The sequence below is a fragment of the Cavia porcellus genome, unplaced genomic scaffold (assembly GCF_034190915.1).
Source record: "Cavia porcellus strain 051 isolate PalLab524CR breed Dunkin Hartley unplaced genomic scaffold, mCavPor4.1 scaffold_1, whole genome shotgun sequence".
In the NCBI taxonomy this organism is placed as follows: Eukaryota; Metazoa; Chordata; class Mammalia; order Rodentia; family Caviidae; genus Cavia; species Cavia porcellus.
Window position 1 is genome coordinate 171744735 of NW_026947484.1, and position 26102 is coordinate 171770836.

Here is a 26102-nt window from a genome sequence, read left to right on the forward strand (position 1 = left end):
AAGACTATCTCACATGCAAGTTTTCAACCAAAATTTGTTTGAAGAACCTCAGAAGCAGACTAACATGAGAAAAAGTGAGAGATCTTATGTCTTGATACTGTTTTGAGTCCCCAGTGCATACCTTCCTGTGCTCTGTGACCTTGGGCTGGTCTACAAACTGATAGAAGAGCCCAGCAGAATGAGTGTCTTCCCTATTCAGCGCATGATCCATCTTTCCAAAGAGCGCAGAACAGTCCCTGCTGGAGTCCCAGCCTGAACCAACGCAAGTCGATTTCACCTCATTGCATCATGACATTTGCTTATAACTTTCCCCAGAGGGTCCCCATCTGCGCAGATGGATCTAATGACCTCATTTGCCTCCTGCCTGGGCAGGGTCTCCAAGTGCTCTCACAGCTCCAAGAGCATCTTGGTTCCCTTGCTCTCATGGACTTGCGGACTCCTTTGCTGTATCTAGTTATTTTTCCTCTATTTCTTTGTCCCTCTGCCTTTCTCCTCTGCTGCTTCTCTGCTACACTTTTCTGCAGTCCAGCTTCCAACCTCTTTCTCCACCCTAAAATTTTATAACATTTTAAAATGCGGGACCAAACATCAGGGAGATTTATGTATAAACCCTAATTCTCTCACCTCCTTGAGGTATAACTGGTGCCACGAGCCAATTCTCTGAGCTTCAGGGAACTCATTTATTAAACAGGAATAATGAAAGAATATCCCAGTACCCCCTAATGCCAAGATGAGGGCTGAGTAAAAACGCTCATGAAAAACACGTAGTGCTGTGCTTGACTTAAACTAAGTGCTATACACACAACCCTCTTCCCTCTCAATCTCATCTATCCTTCTACCAGTTCTGTGGCTAAGAGGACAGGGCTAGGTCAGTGTTATTCAGTCTTGTTTTTGAAAGCCTAAGCTATAGAATGAGTGTAAATTTGAAGCTCTCCCCCTCCCCATTTCTTGCTACTTAGCTAACAAAGACATCTTTTTGTTTCTTTTTGCAGTTTAAATTAAGAGGTGCTTGATACTGTGCTAATCCAATTCTGCATCTTTTTCCATGAAATACTCCTCTTTTTGCTTACAGGTCCTTGGCCTTTCTCTTTGTTTCCCACTCAGAACACTTACTTCCCATACTCTGCAGTTTTGTGAAATAAATCTAGACTATTTCATCTGGAATCTAAAGTGGTGATGGAAAACCTTTTAGAGCTTATGATGATAACAGCAAGCTGAGACAGATATGCCATTGATTCATCACTGATCTACAGTATTCATTTTACAACAGCTAGAAATACTTTTTCACAACCTTTTCATTTTCAAGAGAAGTAGAATATTAGAGTTGAAAAAGACAAACAGAGATAACCCTCTAGGTTCAAGTAAGGAAACTGAGGGCAGAGCCAAATTTAACAATGGTGCTAGCCTGTGCATAGTACCATCTTGGCAGCTGAAAAGCAACCACTGGGATTCACTTGAAAAATTTTGGAAAAATTCCTTCACTATGATGGCCCTTAGTTTTTTATACCCATAACAGGAAGATTTTTTAAAAAAATATCATGCTTCATGGTTGTGAAGATCTAACAAGAAGAAACTTGCCTACATATAGGAGATGCCCAATACTGAATATGTATGTGCTGAATCAAATTCCTTGCTGACTCACATTTCACCACCTTCCTTGCCTATTGTCCTCTCTCTCCTGCCTCCCACACATGGATCCCTCTTTACCCTCAAGCCACCCATTCCATTGTCCACATTCTTCTTCTGCCCTTGCTCACATTCTCTTATTAGAATGGTACAGTTACCTCTCAATGCTTTTTCTATAACTGTCTGATACTTTCCCATTGAGTCCAAGACTCATTAGGGACAATTTGACATTGGCATATCACACAGGTAGATACTGAATGAATTCTTTCACTTAGAAAAAGAGTCAAAGTCTCTACTACAGATTCAAGGCATTGCACCATCCTCAGACCTCACCTGTTTCTATTTTTCCTTCAGTGGCTTATTTATTTGTAGGTTTTGAAAGTACTCCAAATGTTTTCTTACCTTTAAATATTTAGCCATGCATGTTTCTTTGGCCTTGACTGCTCTCTCTCAATTCTTCAGATATCTCAAAAATCTCATTCCTCAGATCTTATCTCAAAAATCACCTCCTCCTTAATTGACCTGGCTAAAGATGGCACCATCAACTTCATGCTACATCACCACCTATTTTTATACTTCTTGTACTGTATTACTTCTTCACTTGTAGGCCAGCTCAGACTAGGCTGAGGCATTGAAGTCCTATATTTACTATGTAATAGCAGTCAGTGAATCCACCAATGGATGGACAAATCAATGCATAAACATGCAGAAAGAGTGCTGTCCAAGTCAGAGAGCCTCTGTTGCAATAACTTGCTGGGTACAAGCTATTTCCCTATCTAGGCTTCTATTCCCCTGTAAGTATAATAAGAATTCATCTTCATAGTTCCTAATTTTCTGTCTGGCTGAAAATCTTTTCTCACTCTGAGAAAGCAAAAGTCTGGCCAGGAAGCAACTAGAAATACAGTCATTCCCCCACAGCTCTGTTTTCTGTGTTTCTCTTTCTGTCCTCCTGGTTGTATTAGCCTCTCCCAAAATCACTGGCCAGCAGGATCTTAGACATTATTAGTTTGTCAGGCTCATTTGAGCATTCTATTGTAGCCATTCACATCCTTTTCAAAGTCAACTCAGGAAGTTTTAAAATTTAACAGAAAGACAGTATGGAAACTAAAAGAAGAAAACCAAAGTATACATGATGAAGTCTAGAAGGTTTGGTCTAAAGAGGTTTAGCCAGACTCTCCTTTTCTCTACTATAAACTTGTAAATGCAGCTTGCTATGAGTTTGGAATTCAGCTGTAGGCTTGGCTCAAGAACTATATGATCAGCAAGTTCCTGGCAACCTACAGACCTAAGTGTCTCTACCTACAAGTCAGAGGTCTCTCAAAGACCCTCACAGTCCTCTGGTGTGCAGTCAATGAAATTATCTAACCTCCAAACCAGTTCTCAGAGTATCCAATGTAAAGGAGATGCACAGGGCTTTGTTCCCTTCTCTGTTTATGACCTGGCTTTTGGAGCTTGCCTACTTGTGTCACAAGATTCCTTGTGGATCAAGTGTTTAAAGATAGGAGAAGCCAGTGGAGAGTCCCAGCCATCCTGAACTTTGACCTGGGAGAACCTGGGGGAAGCCTGTTTATGTAGCCTCAAGCAGTGAATCCTATCATATACACTAGCAATTCTCAAAGACCTGCCAGGTGCCCGATGATTTGCACATGCTAGCTCATTGAGTCTGTTCAACTCTGGGAAGCTATTATTAACTGCTACCCACCTTACAGATAAGAAAAATGAGGCTTCAGGAAGTTTAAAACAAAACTGATTTGCCACAAACATCAGTGCCAGTAGTAAGTTGATGGCACAGAATACTAAACTCCATTCCCAACACTGAGAACTTTCAGCAAGTAAGACAGCATAAAAAAGAAGGCATTTTCTTCAAATCTGGAAGGGCTGCCTGCTGTTTCTTTCTTCTTAATAGCCAGCAGTCTTATGAAGTGCCTGGCATTGAGGTAAACTCATTGATTTATCTCATTCAGTCTTCCACAGAAACCCTAGTAAGGCAGCTATTTTTATTATCCCTACTTACATCTTAGAGGAAACTAAGTTGCAAAGAGGTAAATCGCTGGCTGGCAGGTGGCCTGACATCTACATCCATGTTTGTGACTATGCCTTAGTACCCTTACCCAGCAATCAGGAAGAGCAACAGTCAGGGTCCTCTCTTCACAGAGGAAGAAACTGAAGTATAGGGAGAAGAATTATATGCTGATAAAATCAGAGCCCTGACACTATAAGCAGCTTCCCATTTTTCCTACAGGTGACTGCCCGTGAAAATCTGCCTCCCTCAGCTTGAACTTCTCAACTACCATGTTTTATTTGGAAATTTCCAGCACGAAGTGGCAGAGTTGTCACATAAATGGCTTGGACACCCAATGCATCCTTTATTAACCAGCCTAACTCAATGACTCAAGACCAGCATTCTGTCTTGCTTTGTTCTCTGGGCTAGAGATGGTCCTAAGGCACAGGGGTTTCTTCCTCTGCATGAATTTCCCAGGCCAACATCTGTATGTGAATGGCTCAGGAATGCAGCTTAGCCAAATGCAAAACAAGGCTCTGGCTGTAGGTCTCATACAGGGGTAGGAGACAGGCAGAGCCTGGATTCTGACTCAAACTCACCTGCAAGGTAACAGGCAGAGAACAGATTGTACATGGTGGAAAAATAGAGCATCCTATGCTGATAGTCAGAAAGCTTTGGTTCTGCCACCTTCTAGCTATGGTACCTTGGGTGAATTTCTTTATCTGCTTGAGTCTCAACAGTTCCATAGTGTACATGGAGAGGAGCAATGAGGTCAGGTAGATAAAGGCCTGGTGTGAAGTATTAAGAATCCTTTGTAAGCTTTATGGAGTTAGGAATATAGTGCCTCCATAGAACACAGCACAATTAATAAATACAGTGGCATGTTTAAAGGTGAGCAAAGTAATAGTGTGGATAAATGGAGGATACACATGGGAACACGTGGGAAAAGTGGAGAGAAGCTCTGTATTACATGAAGAGATTTGGGTTGGAGTTTCTTCCCTGTTGTTGACTTAGTATATATTCTCACACCAGTGTGCTTCAGTTTATCTGTAAAGCGGAGATAATAGCAATCCTGTCATGTAGAATTATTTTGATAAAGTATAGAATTTAAGAATAGCACTTATCACAATATGTGCTATAAAATAGCTGATCAGTAAGTGATGATGATGATGGTGGTGGTGGTTGCAGAGGCCCTGAAGTTATGGTGATGGAATTGTTGGTGATGAGCACTTAATGGAAATAATGATACTGACAATATGATGACAATGTGAAAACTTTGGGGGGCAGATGGGCTGAGTTCCTTCATATGACCAAGCTAAAAATTAATGTTACCTTTATTTAAATGAAAAATGCTACAGCAACACTCTAAATAGAAAAGAGTCATAACAATTCTGATGATAGTGGTCATGGAAGAGTTAGAGCAGTCTGCTTAGCCATCTGCCTGTTGTCTCTTACTAAATCTCCAAGTTAAACATATTTACTCCCTCTGCTGGGAAGACTTCAAGAATTCCCTACATTGGTCACTGCTGAGAAGCATATCTGAATATACACACTGACTTTCGGCAAAGGTTCAAACTGCCTGGCATAACCTATAATTGCTTTGCTTGCCCATCTTGGCTTGTCTCTTACTTATTTCTGTGTACTCTACTCTTGCCTTTCTCAGGAAATTATAATTTCCTTAATACTCTCCCGGATAGTTGGCCCCTGGCAGAAACAAACCTTTCTCCCAGAGATGCTCTTCTTCTCACGTCTTTCTTTACTCCTCCCCTGCTGTTAACCCAGGTTAAGACCTTAATAACATGTTGTATCTCTGCTGTGATGTAGCCCTCACTAGGAAGCTCATGTGCTGTATCTCCATTAATTCTGCACTCAACATGTCTAGCCACTCTTCCACAAGTCATGAATTCAGCATGGCTGGGGCCAGTCCACCTTGCTCACAGCCTTTCATAGGATGGATCATTTATCAGGAACTATCTTCACTTCTTATCAACAAAGATTTGAGTAGGTATTGAACACTGGCTATGGGAAGAGAAAATAGTGAAGTATATTGGAACTTGGAAGACATCAATGAACAAAGAGGTATATTTTCTTCCTTCATGAAATTTTCATCCTGACATAAAGAAAGGGTGGAAGTTGTCTAATAATAACAAGTAAATAGACTTTATGTCTGTCCTATGAAAGAAGCAAACTTTTCTATCTTAAAAGTTATGATCATCAACATTATCTCTAAATCAACACTATCACTATATCATTCACTGTGATATGTGTTATGGAAGGAAGACAAAAAGTGTAAGCCATGATGATTGAGTGTGAGTGAGCAGTGATATGACACACATGGACTGGGCTGTGCTCATCAAGAGCATGACCCTTGGGTGAATACTTGGAAGAGATGAGGGAGGAATCATGAAGATGAATGGGGAAGACTATTCTCAGCCCAAGGGTTAGCCAATGATGGTAACATGGAAGGATGCCTCCCAGATCAAATAGAAGAAGGAGTCCAGGGTTGGAGTTGGGCAAAGGATACCACAGGTGATGGGGATGAAGACAGAAAGGTCATGGGTAGTAGAGTAAGGAATGGCAGGCCATTGTTTTTTCTCTCTGGGTAGAGTGGAGAAACACTACGTGGTTCTGTACCTAACATGACCTCAGTTTAGAAGGATTTAGAAAAATTATTCTGGCTCCTAGTTCAACAATACTCAGCAATGTAGGGCTCCAACTCTAGTCCTTTATCAGTGTGACCTGTGTCCTACTTGGCTGTGAAAGCTTTTCTCCACCCAATGGTTTTGGTTATCTTTCCATATCTGATAGAATCACCAGTCTCCTTAGAACAATGAACTACATACTGGGTATGATACCCTCCTTCATAAGTTATGTTCTCATGTAGGAAACATTTCCAAGTAAATGTGACAGCTCTACACTTAGTGTCATGAACTGGATCAGCTATTCTGTTCTGGTCTTCTTTGTTGAATTATCTCCTGTCTCCAAAATTTCAGTCCTAATTGGCTTTCAAGTTCCTTCTCATTGACCACTTTACTCAAGAAGCCATGTCCTTAAAACATGAATTTAATCCATATGTCAAGAGATAGAAGTTTGGTCTGTCCACAGTCACAGACCCAGGACTATACCCCAACCCTTGGGCATCTTCTAGAATCAGTCTTACAGAAGCCACCTGAAATATGACCATAAACACTGTGCCAAATCACCACACCTTAGAAGCCTATGGTATGTTGAACATGGAGACATTTGCTCTTCCTCCCTCACAACTCTGACACATAATTACTTAGAATGAGTCCTATAACACATTGATTTTTTTTGTTGTTGTTGCTATGCAAAAAAATCACTGGAATAACCATCCTGTAAATCTGCTCTGAATTTGAGACTGCTTAAGGCTCCAACAAGGAAATAATAAATTGACATCCTACAAACCTTGAGTCGTGCCCCTTCCTGTCTGTTTCACGCTATAGGCAGGTGTCTGAGTAGAAAGTTAGACAACCTTGGCAGACAGAATTTCCTGACTGTCTTCCTCCTGTCTGCCAGCTAGGTCCAGGTCACTCTGCAAGTAGATGTGGGGAACAGCTGGTGTCTGTAAAGATGAACAGTGAAGGAAGAATAGAGGCAGCAGACAGACATTGTGCTGGGCCAAGGAACTGGGAGGTCCCCGCCCTGGGGACCAGGAATAGGCTTAGGCGGAGAGCTGGCAAGAAGCAAGTCTGGGAAAAGGTGCTGAGAGCTTAACCTTGGCCTGCAGTTCATACCAATAACTCAATTCCAGGAGGTCTACGAAGCAAGAAGCTCATCTCCTAGAAGGGCAAGATTTTTGGGCAAGACATAACCCTATTACAACAAGACTTTCAAAGAGGTTGGAGGCTAATGCTTTGTGGCTTAATTCTCTAGATTTGCATCTCAGCTCCACTGTGTACTAGCTGAGTGGACTTAACCCTTAGCGAGTTTTATCATCTGTAAAATACAGATAAAAAGCCATTCCCTACAACAGAGCTATTGTGCTGATGAGATAAAATGATATGTAAAAGCAGTTAACACTATGCTTGGCAAAGTGTAAGTTCTCAATAAACACAGCTATTATGATTGCTTGGTGTTAGGAAATCCTAACCCATACCCACAGCTATCACTTTATACAAATGATTTCACCTCTCTGAACCTCAATTTTCTAGCTCATTAGATTTTACTGAAGTCTAAATGAGACAGTACACACAGAGATTCCATAGCCTCATGGTAAGTAGTCAATTAATGGACTTCTTAGAGTGCAGTAGTGTGATTGAAGCTTATCTCCCTTTTGGATGTGTTTCTGAGTGCCAGGCTCAGAGGTAGAGAATTTCCAATGAGATGGAACTGAGGCAAAGGAAAAAATGGGAATTAATAGGTCCAACAGTTATGGTCAGGGGACTGAGAAAAAGAAAACTTCTCTCAGGGGAAAATTCTCCTAACAGGCTTCTTACTGTGGAAACTGGACACTGAAACTAGAACTTTCTTTTGTACTGTGACCAATGTGGGTATCTCTTGTGTGGGCTTCTTAGGAAATCAGGGGCGACTGGCAAGGTTGGAGTCTCCTTTATCATTACTAAATCTTTGCTACCCGAAAAGCTGGTCTTCTCTTTGCCATGAGAATCAAGAGGCAGAGAATTCCACATCCAACTTTCCAGGTTGGGCTCACAATGAAATTTCTCCAGGTAACTCTGGAGGGCTATACCAAGGACAAAGCCCTATTCATAGGTATTTTTCCTCTTCTGAGACTCAGCCCTGCATAGGGCAAGACTTAGCAGGACTTATAGGTCTGACATATCTAGATTCAAATTGGTTTTACTATTCAGTACCCACATGACCTTGAGCAAGTCTTGAAAGTGCTCTTAGCCCACAATCGTTCATTGGCAACATGAGAGAATATTAACCTGTCAGAGTTGACATGGGGATTCAAGGAGATAGAAGAGGCCTGGTGTCTGAAAGAGAGCCTGCACAGGTGTTAGTTCACTTTTCCCTGCCTGTCTTTTGCTATAAACCAGTCTGCTGCAATGAGTACCTAGAGCAAAGATTTTACGGTTTGCAGTTTACTTAGAAGTTGCGCTGGGAAATTTAAATTGTATGGAGTGTGGTTTTCATTTGAGACATCTCTTTTCTCCAACAGTTAGACTTCCAGGAATTCAAATTTGAAAATATACAAACACCTGTGGGTAACAGAAGCAACTATGCCAAAATCATCCCTGGCACGGAGAGTCTGTAAGTCTGTCCAATCCTGACTTCACATGCTGCCTACTTCTGCCCCAACCATGTGTATCTTTAACAGGGAATTGCCTGCTCCTTCAGGTCTCAGTGTTCATGTCACTCCCTCTGGATAGGGGCACTTCCTCTGATCAGTACACTGTTCCCCAAAGTCCTGGATCTCTTCACCACCTTTCCTGCAAAGGTGACTGAATGGATAGTTGCAAAGCTCACCACGAACATCAGGATCCCTAACAGATGACAAATCTCACACAGCAGGAGCTGTAGCTGTCTGAGCTCACCACACATGTACAGCTTGGCCCAGCACTGGGAAAACAGAGATGCCCAGGGGACATTCATCTCACCAAAGGAAGGACATCTAGTCATCTGCATTCTGGTACCATAGCTAACACGAAGAACAATGACAGGAAGTGGAAGATAATAACCTTCTATATAACAAACTCAAACTTCATTGATAATATGAGTGGACAAGAAAAAAAGAGAGAAAAGAAACACAATCAGAAAGCAAAGAAGCAGTCATGGGGGTCGGGTAGGACTTAACTCTGGCATTGGAGTCTGTAAGTAATACAACTGAGCCCCATTCAGGACCAGGGTCAAAATGATGATTGGTGTTCTATATGCAATGGAACCAGTTTCTATAATAATCTAAGATCTGCACCTGAGCCTTGGCCTTATGACTTCATTTCCCTGCCATGCACTCTGTAAAAAGAGTGACACATTTAAGGACAACACCGTCCTCCTCAAGTGCTTACAGCTTTTATTACATAAGTTACTGTAGGCAGGAAAATTATGTTAATCAGAGCTGTACTTTGTCCAACTGGTGGTATAAGACAAGCTCATAATTCTACAGAAACTTCTATTTAAAACACAAACTTTACTTTCCATTTATTTTCAAAACAGCCTACTCCAATGAAGTGAAATTGACATTATTATATGATATATTCATTGGAAACAGGCATTAAGAACCCTAAAATGTTTATGCCACTTAGGTCATTTCAGTTTTAAGAATCAATTATACAGGAATAATTATGGCTGTAAAAGATTTATGTGCCAAAATTTCATGAGCACCATTAGGTATAATTTAAGAAACTGAAATAACTCAAAAGTTAAAACAAAAAAGCAAATGGATACCAACATTATTACATATTGCAATCATTTAATAAATAGAAATACAGCAAAAATACAGCTGAGAATTTTGCCATAATATTATATAGTTCTTACATATAATATTTCTTGTGCTAAGTAAACAAAACCAAAGAGATAAAGATCCCAGACAAGATCTATGTCTTCACACTAAGCAAAATATGCAGAAAAAAATATCCCCCCCCCCCGCAAAAAAGCAGAATTTATCTTTGGACTCTAATAGAACAGTGAACTATTTTGGTCTCCTCTCTTTGGAATTTTCTAAGAATATAATATACGTTGTTTCATAATTAGAAAAAAAGAACAATTTATTAATACAATATGAATTTTATTATCTTATGCTTCAGCAGGAAAATGTATGCCTTAAACATTTTACAAAAAAATAATCCTTGAAAACCAAAACTGAAAAAGAGGAGGGGGTGCTTGAAAGTATCATCTACAGAGGACTGACTGACTGCAGAGAGCCTGGGCGTCTGCACTTGAGTGTGGACCAGTAACAGTTGTCCAGCTTGAGTGTGTCACTATTTGTCCCTGCACTCCAGGGGCAGAACATCTTTCTTGAACCAACTCTGTTTAGGCTATCCAAGATCAAGGGACTTGAACTAGACCAAAAACCATGCTCTGCATTCGCCACTGTGCCACTAGCACAAGTGACTCCCCGCTAGGAGATTCCACGTCCCATGAATAAAATGAGCAGAATGGTCAGATCATCACAGAGAGTTCCTTGGCCATGACTATGTCTTTTCTTTTCTTATCTCACAAATGCAGTTCCTCATTCTTGAATATGAGATATTAGAACAAATCATCTTAGTTATAGCAGGTAAATATAAACATAGAAAAAGCTTCTGATTAACTCTATCACAAAACTCTTCTCAACTTGGATTTTCCACCACTTTCTCAGCACTTGACGTGTGCCCCAGATTTAGTTCCTAGCCCCACTGAGGAGGAAAATGGAGGTGGCCTTTTTCCCCTATGAATGATTGACAAGCACCCCACTCCAGTGTTCTGGATTTACTACAAACAGCTAAGTCACTCTTTTGTGCATCCTAAGGCCAAAGCAAGAAAATCACAACTAACCCCTTCTCCCTGTGCTTCCAATCCTACAGATGGAAAAATAAAATAGAAGAAAAAATGCCCAAAGGCCATAGGTGGTGTTTTGGCTGGAAATGCCCTACTTTCTCTCTCCTCCTATACCTCAGCCATATTCCCTAAATGCATGTTCTATGACTTTACATGCTAGTATTCTGCCCCAAACACTTTTTTTCCTGGCTGCTTCATTGCCTCTTCCCCCAATCCCTTAATTTTTCATTGCCAGTGGCTCTTAAGTCCTTCTCTGATGCCTTACCCGGACCCTCACAGCACTAGGTTCTCCCTTTTAAAAGTGCTTTCTCCCCATGCACCTCTTTTTAATCTGCTTCCATATTTGGAAGCTTTAGTGACCACATCAACAAGGACATCCCAGGACCCAGCCCATGATATTAGCTCAACTAGCAAATAAAGGATTGAAACATAATACGAAACAAAGCTTGTAGGCAGCACTAACACAACCAGGACAATAGGTTGTCCAGCATGCGGGAGTGACCATGGCTCCAGCACACCTAAGAGGCGGGCAGAGGCACCTACAAGCGGCTCACACTGGCCTACCTTTTTGGTTTTCACCGTGGAAGTGCAGCAATCCCCACCATCATAGTTGCAGAAGGCTCGATTGTTGATGGCATCACAGTAATTGTCTCCCATAAAGGGCTGTAAAGGAGAAAGGAAATAAGATTGCATCACATTCTAGAGTGAATGGAACCTGTCCTCCATGCTTCATCAAGGCTTTCATGGTTCTGTAGCAGCCTCATCAGCTTCCAGACCTCTACAGTCAACCATCTGGCTTCAAATCCCAGACACTTTTGGGTCAGTTATGATTTTACTATTTTACTATTAAACACTTTTATCAGCCACATTGTTCCCAATTGGGGTATTGCTGTGCTCAGAAAAATACTCTTGGATGCTGAAGGGTGCAAAGCCGTAGGAGAGACCACTTGCATCTTCCTGAAATGGAAGGTTTGCTTTACTTGTAGAAATGATTAGGAAATTTGAGCCCACTTCCTTCACTTTGTCTGGCAATGAGTAATTAAAACACATAATTAATAACAAAATATAGACAAATAAATATGGAAGTGAAATGTAAACTGCCTAACATAAAATATGAGAATTTTTTTAGAATTAGGCTCAATAATCTGTGAATAATAACAGTGGCTTCTCTAACAGAAGAATGCAGATGGATTCATGGTCACATGAATTACATGTTTGTTTACTTTTTCTCCAAACAATACTGGAGATAGGCATTAATATTCTCACTTTACAGATGAAAACTCTGAGACTCAGAGTAAGAGGCAGGCTTGGTCAAAATCACATTGGCAAACAAAGAATACTGATGTAGAATAATTTGGGCTTATGGGATTTTTTTCCACTCGCACATCACTGTTGTAGGATATTCCAGTTTATAATGATTTTTTTCTTCTGTGTTCCTGCAACTTTGTAATGCTCAGAGATGAAGAAAAAATAATAGAGGGAATTATTACAGATCTGAGCAAAGACATGTCTCAGAGGAAATTTCAAGTTTCTTTGACTCCCCTACCACATATGTGTCTCATCCCAGCATTGGGCACAACATATTCTGTGATGTTTATGTCTTCAAAGCAGATGCAAGACTGGGGTCCTAAGAATATGAGCAGTACTGTGTTCACTCTTGTCTCCAAGTTACCTACTTTGTCTTCCAATCACCTATCAATGTTTCTGATTAGAGTGTAGTTGAGATTTCTAATGTCCTGGATGTAACTCTTGGGAAAGGAGATACCATCATTTGTCTGGGACTATTGCATCCCAGCAGATTCCCTGCGGTTCAATTACTTATCTTTCCCTGGCTCACAAGAAGTTCAGCTCCATGTAGCATCCCTGGCTATTGCATCTCTGCTCTAATTTCTCCTTCCTGGTCTTTGTGCCCCAACTCAACAAGCCAGGGTCCATTTTATCACTGTATTTTTAGCATCTAAAACTGATCTTTGCAGGATAGGTAAGTCCTGGGTTCAGCCGTGTGTGCGTGCATGCACAGGTCTGTGAGTTGATGAGTGACTCTTCCCTGTGACTACCACGATGAACATACTACTGTACTCAAACTGAAACAGTGGGCACAAGCCATACACAAAGGATAAGCCTGTCCCTTTACTCTTTTCCTGAGGAGGTTGACTGGGGGCTAACTTCTTTGTACTCTTCCTCATATGGTAGTATGTGAACAAACTGATGAAGTAGACCAATTGTCTCTTCCTTGGACCAAATGCAACTAGCATGGCAAAGGAGCAGCTGAAGAAGAAAGGGAAGAAGAGAAAAAATGAGTTCTTTTCATTTTCTTCTTTTTTTTTTTTTTTGTTTTTTGCTTGTGAAAAAAATCTCTAGTCTCACTTACTAGCCACTCTGACTAATGCCTTTTTCTGTAGCCATAATGGTCCATCCATCTACATATCCATCTCTATCCTATTCATTGATGGCCTACTATGTGTTTCACTATGTTAAGAAAATAAAAAGTCCTTAAGCAAACAGTCACACATCTAATTGGCCAGTTTCTGCTCTGATAAGAGCAAGGACAGAGAATACATGATGCTGTTAGAGGACAGCATTTGATCCAGTCAGGGAGCTCTGACGAAGGGTCCCTGAGGACATGACATTTCAGATGAGATCATAAAGATGAATAGCAGTTCATTAGTAGGGGGTACTTCCGGAGATGGGAAGCAGCACAAATACAGCTCTGCTGTTTAGAAATTTCTCTCCTGTCTGGTATTTCTCTGTTGCTAGTTATATTGAAAAGATGAGCAATTCACCCTTTGAGATTTAGCTCAAAGATTGCCTCTTTAAAATACCTTCTATAAGAGTCCAAAGATGCTCAGTGCTTCTACAGCTTTTTGTACAATGCTTTGGTTATAGTGCCGGTACACTAATTTATACTTCTTTTTTAAATTACTTCTTTATGATACTTTACATTTCTTAGACAGGGAACATGTGCCATCCATGTGCCAATCTATCCTAGATTTTCTAGGAAAACCTCTGGCAATTTGAGCAAAGCTTTACATATGCAGTCAATATTTACTCAGTGAAAAGATGGGCAGAAAAGAATGAATGGGTGAAGGAAGGACTGAAGAACAACAATAAAAAAAAATCACAGATGACTCAATGACTCCAAAAGAGCACAGTTATTATTTCACCTTAATAAAACAAATGAATTCTCAGAACTTAGAATAGTGACTGGCGTTTAATAGCAACTCAGTGAAGCTTTGATGAATAAGTTAGCAAACAGTCACTTTGGACAAAATTTATAACAGAGGGAGCTCCCCACACATCTAGGTTCTTGAGCAATGACTGGATCCTCTCTGGTCTTAGAATTTGTTCTTATTCTAAGCACACTTTCAGCTCTAAATAAGATGCAAACTTTCAGCTCTAAGCTAAAGGAGGAAGGAGAAGATGAGGGATCCCTCCAAGGGCAGAGATGATAAGTATCACTGTCAGGGCTTGCAGCATGACAGGTGAGGGTCTTTTGGCCTCACTGCTGAGTCAAAGGAAAGATCAAATTCTGCTGTCACCCAGGTTGCCCAGACTGCCAATTCAGCAGAATGAGGGCCCAGGTAACTCAAGCTGCCTTTCCCCAAAATGCTAGATTGATCAAAGGCAGTGGAAGAAAGCAACAACCACAAGGCCTTAGCCTTGTCACTATTGGTTGAAGCTTAGAAGAATGCAAGTTCCTAGACTGAAATATTCCCTGAGAAGATGCCACACGGGATCCCTAACCAATGCACATAAAAAAAAAAAAAAAAAAAATTGGCTCAGAGACTGTGTGGTACAAGTCAGGGGATAGCACCTAGGCAGGAGATAAACTAGCACAGGAGCAAAAAGCAGCAGACTAGAAGTCAGGAGACCTGGGCCTATGGTTCCATCCTGTAGGCATCCTGCTTCACAAATTTAGACCAGCTCTTCTCTGGCCCTCATTTTCCAATCTCCACAGCAATCAAATAGAACTACAGCATATTAAAATCTTTCCCAGCTTTGGCATTCTATCCAGTTCTAGAACTGGATTGTCTGGATGGCTGTCTCCCATCTTCAAAATAAAAGATTAGGCTTAGATGATCTAAAGGAGCCCTTGTGGCTCTAATATCCTAAAGTTTCATCCAGTATACATCATTTTTTAGGGTCTGATTTGGTCCCTTTTACCTTCATTTTCCTCAATAGGCTTTGTTGAGAGTGGGAGAGAAATTACAAAGAGTTGACATCCATCTGAAAAGAATTTTTGAGCTTCCTTTTCACTACCTAAAAGCCACTGAGCCATAGTGGTACACAGAAAGGCCTGAGTTCTAAGTAACAGCCTCCCCTGAGAACTCAGCTGTGTCTTGAGAACCTGCACCACCCTTAACACCTTATTAATGATACACAGAACCAGATCACCAGGATTCTGAGTCCAAAGAATGTCTCAACTGTAAAATTGGAGATCTGGGGCCAGAAAGGAGCTTCCCCTTTGGCTCAGTGGTTGAGTTTAAGACATCCATATTACTTCCAGGGTTGAAGAATAAATGAGTAACTTAGATATGGGTCAGAAAAAGCCGATGTGCAAACCACGATCATGGGTAAAATGGAAATTTTAAAAAAAGTCTCAGATGGCTCTGTTGTTTAAGATAATGATGGTTAAATTCTTGCCATATCATGCTTGCTAAATCAATGTGGCCTCTTTCTTTTCCTTTCTTACAGATCCAATATTATACAGGCCACCAGTTTTAGAGACAGGAAAGATTAGTTTGGAATCCCAATTCTGTTACCTAATGAGTACATTTAAAATTTTTTTCTTTTCTTCTTTGCTTCACTTCCATCACTGAAAAATAACAGCATTAGAATGACTTAAAGCTGAGGAGTGTTTCCTGTAACTCACCTCACAGCCTTTGACACAGTGAATCAGAGCAGGAAGAGGGTACCACTTGAGACCAGCAGTGCAGACAACTCTCTGCAAAGAGATGGAGAAAAGGTCAGATGGGTTCGCAGTAGGGAATGAGCCACTTCTTTGTTGGCACCACATCCAACTATCCCACCTCTTCTTAGAAATTTCAAGTACCAACTTCACCCTGGTATTTACATGGACAGCTTGCCCAAGTACTTGCACTAACAAGAACCATACAATCAAAATAATATTTGTATTCAAACTAGGTGTCATGATTCTATATTTCTCTGGCCGGATCAAGGGTTGAGGAGGAGCAGAATTGGGAGATGGAAACAGAATGAGAAAAAAATATCAGAAAATTCTTGGCTGGTCTTGGACCCATTGGTACTGGGGATAAGCTTGGGGGGAAGAAAGATTGTGTGTATGTGTGGCAGGGGGTACATCCATGAGCATACTTAATTGTATGGCTGCAGCTGGAACATGAGGGTGTGGTGTAGGATTTTTCCAAGCAGAAGCTAAAGCTTCATCAAAATTCCTGAACAAACATAAAGGAGCAGATTTTTCAGATGTAATGGATTTGACTCACTGAGGTCAGGGCCTAGCACTCTGTATTTTAAAAGCTAGACCAAGGGCAAGCGAGGAAATAGAGGGGAAGTGGAAATAAGGAGAAGAAGGATATACTATATAAAGGTACCTGATAATCTCATTGAATGTAAGATTAGTAATGTCAGTAAGAATGAAAATGGGGAAGAGCAATTAGAGAAAAAAAGGGAGGGAGAGGGAAGAGGAAGTGCTAAACAACAACTACAAAAAACCAAGATGTGTTGTGTACGTGTACCCTCTCACCAAGTATAAATTTCATGTACTGCAAATATACACCAATAAAAATTTTAAAATCAATGAAACAATAAATTAAAAGGAAGCTAGACTTTTAGTTGATTCTGATGCACACATAGCTTGAGAGCAGGTAGGCTGGAAGATGGATGGACTAACCTTTGGTTTGGAACACCAAAAAGGCAGGAAACCCTTCCTGCTATCACCTTCTGTCACTGCCACAGGGAGCTCCTGACAATTCCCTGAGGTGGCTTAGGGATCCGGGGCATTCTTGTGGAAATTACACAATTCCTTGAGGTTGCTCACATTTTCATAACAAATTTCAGAGAATTTGTTCTTACTCTTTCTTTTTACTGAAATACTTCTTATATCTTGAAGAATTCCTGTTTACCTCTTAAATTCTTGTTCAAGACTTATTTTTTCTGTGTTGTTGTTCTTAACTTGCTCAGACAGAGCTCACAAGTAATATATATATATATATATATATATATATATATACTTACATATATATACTCATTTATAGCTTTCTTAATAATAACTATTAATATGATGGTGAAGTAAAATATAGTGAATGTGTTCATGGTACTAATTACTTTATGCATTATCTTATTTATTTCTTGCCACATACTGTGAGGTGGACATTAATATTGTGTCAGAAAGGAATAGATTCCTCAAGCTCCATGGCCATTAAGTAGAGGAGCCAGGGTTTGAAACAAGTGATTGTTCTAGAAAAGATCTAAGATAGCTCATAATGTAAAATTCTACATGACAGCACATTTTTAAGTTGGAGAAAGAAGGAAGGTCAACAAAACTTGAAAGATAAACCATCAGGAATGAAGCTACCATAAAAATCATGGGAGTCCCCTTTCCTATTCACCATAGATGCCTTATCTTTCATAATGGACTGCAATTTTTTTCTTAGAAAGTGAAATAAAATATCACAAACTTGAATGTTCAGTGAAAGATAACAGTGTGGAGACAAGCCGTGGAAATCTATATGGTCAGGGACTGCTCTCCCGGATGAGTGCCTGCCAATTAATTTTAATTAAGAAATGAACTGTCATATGGGCAAGAATGTGGGAACTCTCTGACCAGCTCATTTTCTCCCTGAGGGCAGAGTTATAATGTGGAATTCAAAGTGTAATTAAGTTTCTTGGGAAGACTTGTCAAAGAAAATCACATGACACCAGGCCAGGATGGAGCTGGGTGCATTTCCTTCTGCTCCACATCAACTCTGCTTCATATGTTGGGTCTTCCATGCTGGAATGGTGCCTGATACACAGAGGGGCATAATACATATTGTTTTACAAAGGAATGGGCCCATATCAGCATAGAGATCATTCTACCAAAGTAGAGTGATTCTTACCAACAAGTAAAGATGTTTCTTTGCTTGTCTTCTCCCTAATAGAGTGGCAGAAGTGCTTACAATGCCAGGAATAGTGTCTAGTTTAGAGGGTCACCATGGTGCAGACTGAACTCAATTAAAGATCTTGGGCCAACAGCTTACCTTGCAGATCTATCAATCTACCTCACAATGTGACACTTACTGTCTAGTCCCCCACTGTCTATATTGAAACTGTCTACCCTCTCCCAATATACGCACAGGTGATCTATGTGAAAGGCCATAGGATTTGAGGCAGGACAGATGTGGTTACAATGCTAATTTGAAATTCCTTTCTAAATATCAACTATGATGCTTATGAAGTGGCACTGAAAATGTCACATCCTTATTAAGAGGATGCATTGAGATAAATGGATCTGGAAACATTTTTGGAGCTATTTCTTAAGTTTCTTGAGGATAGATACTGGGTTTAAGCCTTCTTTGTGTTTCTCCAGGGTTGCACATGAAACACAGTGAATAAATGCATAGGAAGGAAGGTGAGTTCCTCAATATTCCTGCTTTTCCACTGTCCAGCCATGGGGCCAGCAAGGACACGATCACCTGCTTTAATCCTCTGAAAAACTTAAACCAGATCTCTTTTCTGTCTGTTCTCAAACCACATTCAGAAATGTTGGAGAGCATTTGGTAAAGTTTCAAGAAGTAGAAACAGCAGGGGTAGGATTCACCAGAGACTCAATGCCCATCCCTCCCCATGTTTATTTGAGAGTTAATTTAATCCATCTGCTGGAGGGTCTTGGTGTAGTTGCATGAGTTTCTGTCAGTTGAGGTTTACCTGACGTGAATTCAGAAAAAGGACTTTTATACTATCTGCATAAGCCTATTTATCTTTCCAGGGCTTTTGGATTTTCCACTATTTCTCAGGTCTACATGCCCCACCTGTCTTACTACAGGGCCCCTCTGTGTGCTAGAGAAATTCAGAAAGGGGACAGGCTGTGGGAACTGAAGGAAAGGCTAGGCTGTTTGGACCACAAGTTGAGAGATCTCTGATGGGGCACCTCAAATGCCAGCCTTGTTCTTCCTAATGCCAGTGAGACCCATAGCTCAAGCAAAGCCCTCCAGAGTAGGTTTTGTAAGACTTTTTCATTTCCTGCCCCAGTCCTTATGAAGAATGAACTGTCTTTTCTTCCTGGCTGCAAATGCCATTTTTGCAACATCATCAGCACCACTATCGTTGGTACCACTTATATCGATACCGCCTATACCACCAGAGATACTAACATCACCACTACTACCTCTTCCTCCTGTATCTTCATCCTCATAATATCGTCACATCATCACCATCACCACCACCACCAGGATCATCACAATCATCGTCACCAAAGCATAAGACTGTCATTACTTCCATCAACACCAACACCAACACCGTCATCATGATCTTCAAAGTCACCACCAGGAATCCTGCACTAGATGACTATTATGCTCAGAAGTTTCCCCACATTAATGACTTACTGTAACTATAGGACAGATATTATTTTAGACTCCGGATTGCACGAGAGGAAACTGAGGACTGAGATGTTAACCTTCACACACAGGCCGTGAAGTTGGCAATTAATCCTATAGCTCTGTGGTTTCAAAGTCTATGCTTTGAACACCACATTCTCCTTCAAAGTCCCATAGCCTCTAAAGCTGTAATTACAAAGTAACTTCCTCTTCTGATCAGAGAGAAGGCCAAAGTTCAGAAAGACGCTGAGACAAATGTAGGAGAGGCAGAGTATCTAAAAGATGAGATCCAGAGAAAACATGCTTCTCTCAGTGCCAAGGATGTGTGGCAAGCCATCTTAAGATGACCTCCTCAACCTGAGGACTACATCTGACCTCCTCCTGAATATCTCCTCAGAGAAGCTCTACTTTTCCCCTGATTTATAGGACCCACCAGGAGTGAATTGTATTACTTAGTATCATTATTTATGCTTTTTGTTATCAGTTTCTAACTTTCTTTTGAATTTCTTAAAAGCCTCAACACTTTCGTCCTGTCTTTTTAGTGTTTAAAGAATGACTTCTATTTGGAAATCATAATCAATGTTTATTTAATGTATAAAAGAAAAGCCAAGCCTATGATCAGATGAGTGAATGAATGAGGGGATGAGAAATCAGTACACTGTGACCACCTCTCTTCTGTGGATATCCTCTGCAGGACACAAGGTATCTCCATTTACTATATCAGAGACACTGACTTATTAGTCACCAGAGTCACTAGAGCCATTCCACCTCTCTTCTCCAGTCTGTGAGCAGTTTCCTACTATGCTGCTTTCTATTCAATGCATAAAGTCTGGACCTTGTCTTCACATATTACATAGGTTTATTTCCCAAAGTGTGCAAGATATTTTCCTTACAGGATGGAGTTAGAGAATTAAAAAATTTAACCAAATTACTTGCGTTGGACAGTTACAATCTCGCTAAGCCTTAGTTCCATCTGTAAAAGGATGATAGTGCTCACTTCAGTGAGTGTGACAGAGGCAAAATGAGGTGACATATGTGGAAGTGGCCCAGCAAACATGGCCTTTATCTTAACAGTAAATAGAAATCTCTCTTTCCCTTCTTAACCTCGTCCTTCTCCTCTGTTTTGTTTCTCTCTCCGTCTCTTTGCTCCTCCCATTCTTTTTCCAGAGGCATTATAAAAGCTAAGGATTCAGCTACCTAAAGAAATCATATGCTTCTGAGCATGACACCTGTATCTTATCTTGTTAAACTCTCCTGACATCCCTGAATAAAGGGCCACGCAGGAATAGATTGGAATCACTCCCTAGGAGCTGATGAGGGAGGACTCCCTAACACCCCAGAAAATGCCAAACAGCCAAGCTGGTAGAGCCTATCTCATCCAAAGGTTGCAATCCAGGAGTTCTCAGATATACAATCCACAGAAGTATTTGCTTTGGCATATAAGTGCTTGAAAAGGTCAAAAATTGTTACCAAATTAAAAGAGAATCCAATTTTTAAAGCTCCAGATTTATTGTACTTAAGAAACAAATGGAAAACATGGTTATACTAGACCCACATTTTCACAGAGTTTCCCATGGCTGTATCTTCCCACTGTGGAAAAAGCCAGTAAAACAAAGATGTTTTCATGGTTCCCCAGTCTCCACTATTCCCTCTCGTCTCTCCAGCACTAAGGTAAAAAGGCATTTGTGTTTATCATGGAATACACAGCTTTTTGTTTATTCAGTTGGAGGAAGAGTTTTCTGTCTTTGCATCTCTTTCAAAGTACAAGGCTGGGGAGGAGGTTTAAGAAGGTGATGATTTTAGAAAAAGAACTAAGAGTTAATTTTTTTCTTTATAGAAGTTAAAAACATGCTTTTGAAACAGGTTCATGAAACATATACTTTGTGATTCTCATTTTATGAAGTTCAAAAGTAAACCAGACCTATTTATAGAGGTAGAGAGCAAAATCCCTGTTCCCTTGGTGGTGGAGGTATTGCTTGAGAGCAAAAGGGGACGATTCTATGGTCAGGTGGAAAGTGTCAAATCCTGACACAGGTAGTAGTTTCATGGATGTACCCAACCATAAGAATTCATCAAGTCTTATGCTTTACAGGGGCATGTGATTTGGATCTCAAGGAAAAGAGCAGAACTTCTATATCTACAAAGTTTTCGTTCTAAAACTAGGTAGTATGTATGTGAGTGTTCATTATATTTTTGACAGTTTTTTGTGACTTTCAGAAATGCTGATAGTGAACAACATGATTGTTAACATTAATAATATGCCTAAATATTCAGAAGTGTAGAGTACTATACTGGATGAGTTAACCTCAGCCAGCCCACCCTCCTGGTTCTGCAGGTGTCTCACACAGTGACCTCTGACCTAGATCCAGCTCTCATGGAAAAAATGGCCTAGAGAAGTGGTGGGAATTTGCTCCAGGACACCCAGCATGAAGGACCAAAACTTTAGTCTCCTGACCCAGCAGGTATAAATATTTATTCAGCAACTATTGTATACTGGGCACTGAGGGAGTCTCCTCAGGATATTAAATTATGACCACGGTCCTGCCCGCAAACCTTGCTGTCCTTGTACAATAATAAGGAGCGTCATTCATCTATGTATTGAGAGTTATTCATCTGTGTGACACTGTATATGGTAGTACATTCAAGGGCTCAAAAAAGTCTGCCACGTATAAATGGAAGTGATGATCTGCAGCCAGCTTCCACAGGCTCAAGATGCCATTAGAACCTGTATCTCCCCAACTTTCTGTTCAGCAATGGGCACTAGGCAGTGCCTTGACTTTTGATATGGTGGGAATATTTACACTGCAGCAATTGGCAAATGCTACAAATTAGAGAAGTGTGTGTGTGTGTGTGTGTGTGTGTGTGTGAAGAGATAATTTTAAAACACTTGCCAGTACAAAGTTGGTAAACAATCTGTAAATACCTTGCTGTTGTGATTATTATTCTAAACCCACAGGATTTGCAAGACTGAAGTAAATTGAGTCATTGGGCAGATCCAAGTCCTTCTTCAGCTCCTCTTCAGCCATGGGACTCCCATCTCTGAAAGTTTTATTTCCTCTACTAGAAACACAAGAAGCCTAATGCCCATCTAGTTCATAGCAGTGTGTGTGTGGGGGGGTGAATGTGCGATTATGTGTGCATGTGCAGGTGCCTTTGTGTGTGTGTGGTGGGGTGCATGGGGTAAATCTACTCCCTGGCCCTGGGGCTAATCCCAGCAGGTGTGTCCTTGGTCAGTTCTGGCCTGTCACTCTCTTACCCTGGGGCCAAGAGGTTGGGAGTTGGAGCAGAGCCTCTTGCATACCATCCCTCTCTCACTGTTGTGTGGGGCTGTCCCTCAAGAGGCCCAGCAGTTAGTCTTGGCCTCCCTGGGGCCGGAAATGCCAGTACTGCAGCTCTATTTGTGCAGCTCAGTGCCGAGGGCAAGGGTGCAGCCCGGACCAGTTTCTCTGCCTTCTTCCTGGAAATCATCAATCTATGCCCTTCGCCCTCCTCCCTTTTTCTACATTTTTTTCCTCCTGGATAATGAGGCCTCCAGAGACTGGTGGAGGTCTGAACCTCGTTATGGCTCTCTAGGTAGGCCGGCATCAATAAAGGCCGGCAGACCAGGGAGCTGGGTGGGGGCTGGGGTAGGCAGGCAGCGGGTAGGCGACTGTGGGGGGGAGGGCTTGCAGGCTTTCATATCCTTGGATTTACTTCACAGTGAATAACTGAATGCTTTAGTGCCAGGATTCACTGAGGGGAGGGCTGAAATTTACTCAGGAGGTAGGAAAGGCCTCAAATGGGAGCTCAGCCAGGCCAGGAAGACCTTGACTCTGAGGTGAAAGGAGGGTCTCATGCTTTGGGATAAAAGGAGGTAGAATGGATGCAGAGGGGTGGCCGGGGCCATTGATCCTGAGTCCTGGCTAGTAGGTGGTCAGCAGGTCTAGCTGTCCTTCCCCTGTGATTCTGTTTCTCAATCTGTGCAGCTAGGGGCCTGGACTTTGTGATCTCCAGGAGCCTTGTGAGTCTGACACACGTAATCTGGGCACGCTCCTGGGTGTTTAAGCACGCCTGTGCATATCAGGATGCTCTCGGGTATCCATGTGGGGATTCTGGCTTAGAAATGGGGAAAGACACTCTGAGGTGGAGGAAACAGATAAAAGGGCCTGAGGCTAAGGAAAAGGGCTGTCCTGTGTTTGTGCAGAGAGAGAAAGAGATGTCGACAGAGAGAAAAAGAGACACGGAATGGAGATGGAGGGAGAAGAGCTTGCAGGGGAAGAAGCAGAACCAGGTGAATAAGATACGATAGGCAAGAGAGAGAAACTGACAAAGTAGAGGCAAAATAAAAGTAAATGAGGCTGGAGAGACAAAGACAGAGACTGGAAGGAGAGAGCAGCAGAAGAAGAGGAAAAGGAGAAAGAATGGAGGGGACTCAAAAGCTGGGGTATGCTGGAAGGGGTGGGGTCTGGTCAGGTCCACATGCTAAGAATGCTGAGTAAGCCCTCAAACCCATGCCCTCAGCTCATCTGAGGAAACTGTATACCCCCTATCAGGTTCTGTCCAGCTATCCGGAACTCAATCTACAGCAGGCTGGCAGATAGCAGCTCCCAGCAGCCAGGCAGAAAGGTTGGTGGAGACCCAGCTGGACAGTGCCTGTCCCCTGTGCTGCCACCACCTTCCCTGCATCTCCAGAGTGAGGTGCCAATACCCAGCTCACTGGGAGACTTGAGAATGTGCTGCCCTGGAGGACAACTCAGGGAGCCATATCCAATCAGGGTTGTCCAGCTGATTAGGCCACACAAGGGTAAGTGGGAATGATCAACCTCAGAGTCAAACTGAATATGTGAAAAATTTGGTGGAAGGTCCATTGTCATGAGGCCACACCTCAGTGTAGCTCTGAGCCCTTTCTCTAGGCCCATCACACTTCTGCAAATGCAGGGTCTATGTGGGCCAACCATGACTCCTCTTTCCCACCCCTGCTTGAGTTTTAAATATCATTTGTATGCAAAGTGCCAGCCATATGAACACATGACGTACTCTGTAAACAACAGGTGTGATTGTGTCCTGAACATCACATCCTCATTGCTTTCCACCAAGACAGGTAAAGTACAAGAATGAAACCAGAGATGGAGATGACTGTAGTGTACATACACATCTAGACTGAAGCACCAGAGAAACTAAAGAGCACTGTCCTTATGACTATGGTTTTGACAGGCAGCTACTAGGATGCAATCTCATTCTTCGCTCTCTACCTAAGTGCTCTTGGTGCCTCATTTCCCTTCCTGTAAACCAAAGACCTGGGGACCCTTTTTACCAGGCCAACATCAGCACTCCAGAGTACAATAAATGGGATGCGCTTAGTGTGGGGCCTGAGGAGAAGCATTAAAGAAGGTATTCATCATATTCACTATGAAATGCAACAATGTGGGCACAGGGATGAACTCGGGCTCAGCAATGGCATTTCCCTCTCCCTAAGCCACAGGGCATAGCCCTGGCCACTCACCTGCACTCGTGTCGGGTTCAGCCAGTGAGGGATGTCACGCACGGTCATGTTTGTTGGCAGGATGATGGACTCACTGTTGTGGTCCAGGCACGAGGTGGCGCACTCTGCCCCTGAGGGAAGCAAAGAGCAAGTTGGTGGCTTGGGCCCTCTCTGATGCCCACAAGCTGATCTGCTGCTGTCCCCTGGTCCCCAGTGAACTTGTTTATCCTATCCTCAGGAAGTAGAAAAGGGTGAGCTCACTTGGAAAAGCCATCCCTGGTCTCCCTGACTCCACTCCCCTGTCTCCAGTAGAGCTGGCAGCTGCCACCACCATCACTGGCCCTGATTCTGGTTTGTTCATGTTTCTGTTCATTTAAAAATGTCCTCAACACTCCACATATCCATGATCAATCCACTTTCTTTGACTTTCCTTAGGTGGTCAACCTCCTCTCCACTCACCATCTCCACAGCCAAGGGTAAGATGTGGATAAACTCCACCTGGATGTCTATGAGTCCTACGCTCCCCCACCTCTGTGCTTCTGCATCTGTTCACTTGGTCTCTGGAAACATCCACCTGCCTTCCCAAGACTAAATCTGATCACTCCTTCAAGACCTGCTGCAACTGCGCAGAGACCTTGGCCCAGATGTCAGCATCTGGCTGGGAGCTCTCCCTCCCATGAAAGCCTGTTGCACTGGATGTGCCTCCCCTTATCTGCTGGGCACCGAGGAGTTTCAGTGGTGCCTTCCCACCTCCTGCCTCCTCTACACAGTTAGTGTTGTGCTAGAAGAGTGTGAATGTTCATAACCATGTGAGCCTAGCCCAGAGCCTGACGCCCAGGGAAAGCTCAGCCCAGTGATTGATGTCAGCATAAACATAACACCAGCTTCTTTCTTCTACATCTCCATGCTTCTCTTTCCTTTGAGCTTTTATCCCTGTCCTCTCCTGTGCCTTCCAGACCTTCCTTTAACTAGCATATTGCTAAGCACCCTCCATGCCTCA

At 42.0% G+C, this 26102-nt stretch overlaps 1 protein-coding gene across 1 annotated transcript in view; it reads right to left on the reverse strand.

The window, feature by feature from the left end:
- Pappa (pappalysin 1) overlaps window positions 1-26102 on the reverse strand; it is a 228108-nt gene that overhangs the window by 6548 nt on the left and 195458 nt on the right. Inside the window, exons 19-21 of the mRNA XM_003479141.4 lie at window positions 25124-25233; window positions 15960-16031; window positions 11651-11749 (exon numbers count right to left, since the gene is read on the reverse strand). Coding sequence (XP_003479189.2) covers window positions 11651-11749; window positions 15960-16031; window positions 25124-25233 — 281 coding nt within the window. The remainder of the gene's footprint in view (window positions 1-11650; window positions 11750-15959; window positions 16032-25123; window positions 25234-26102) is intronic.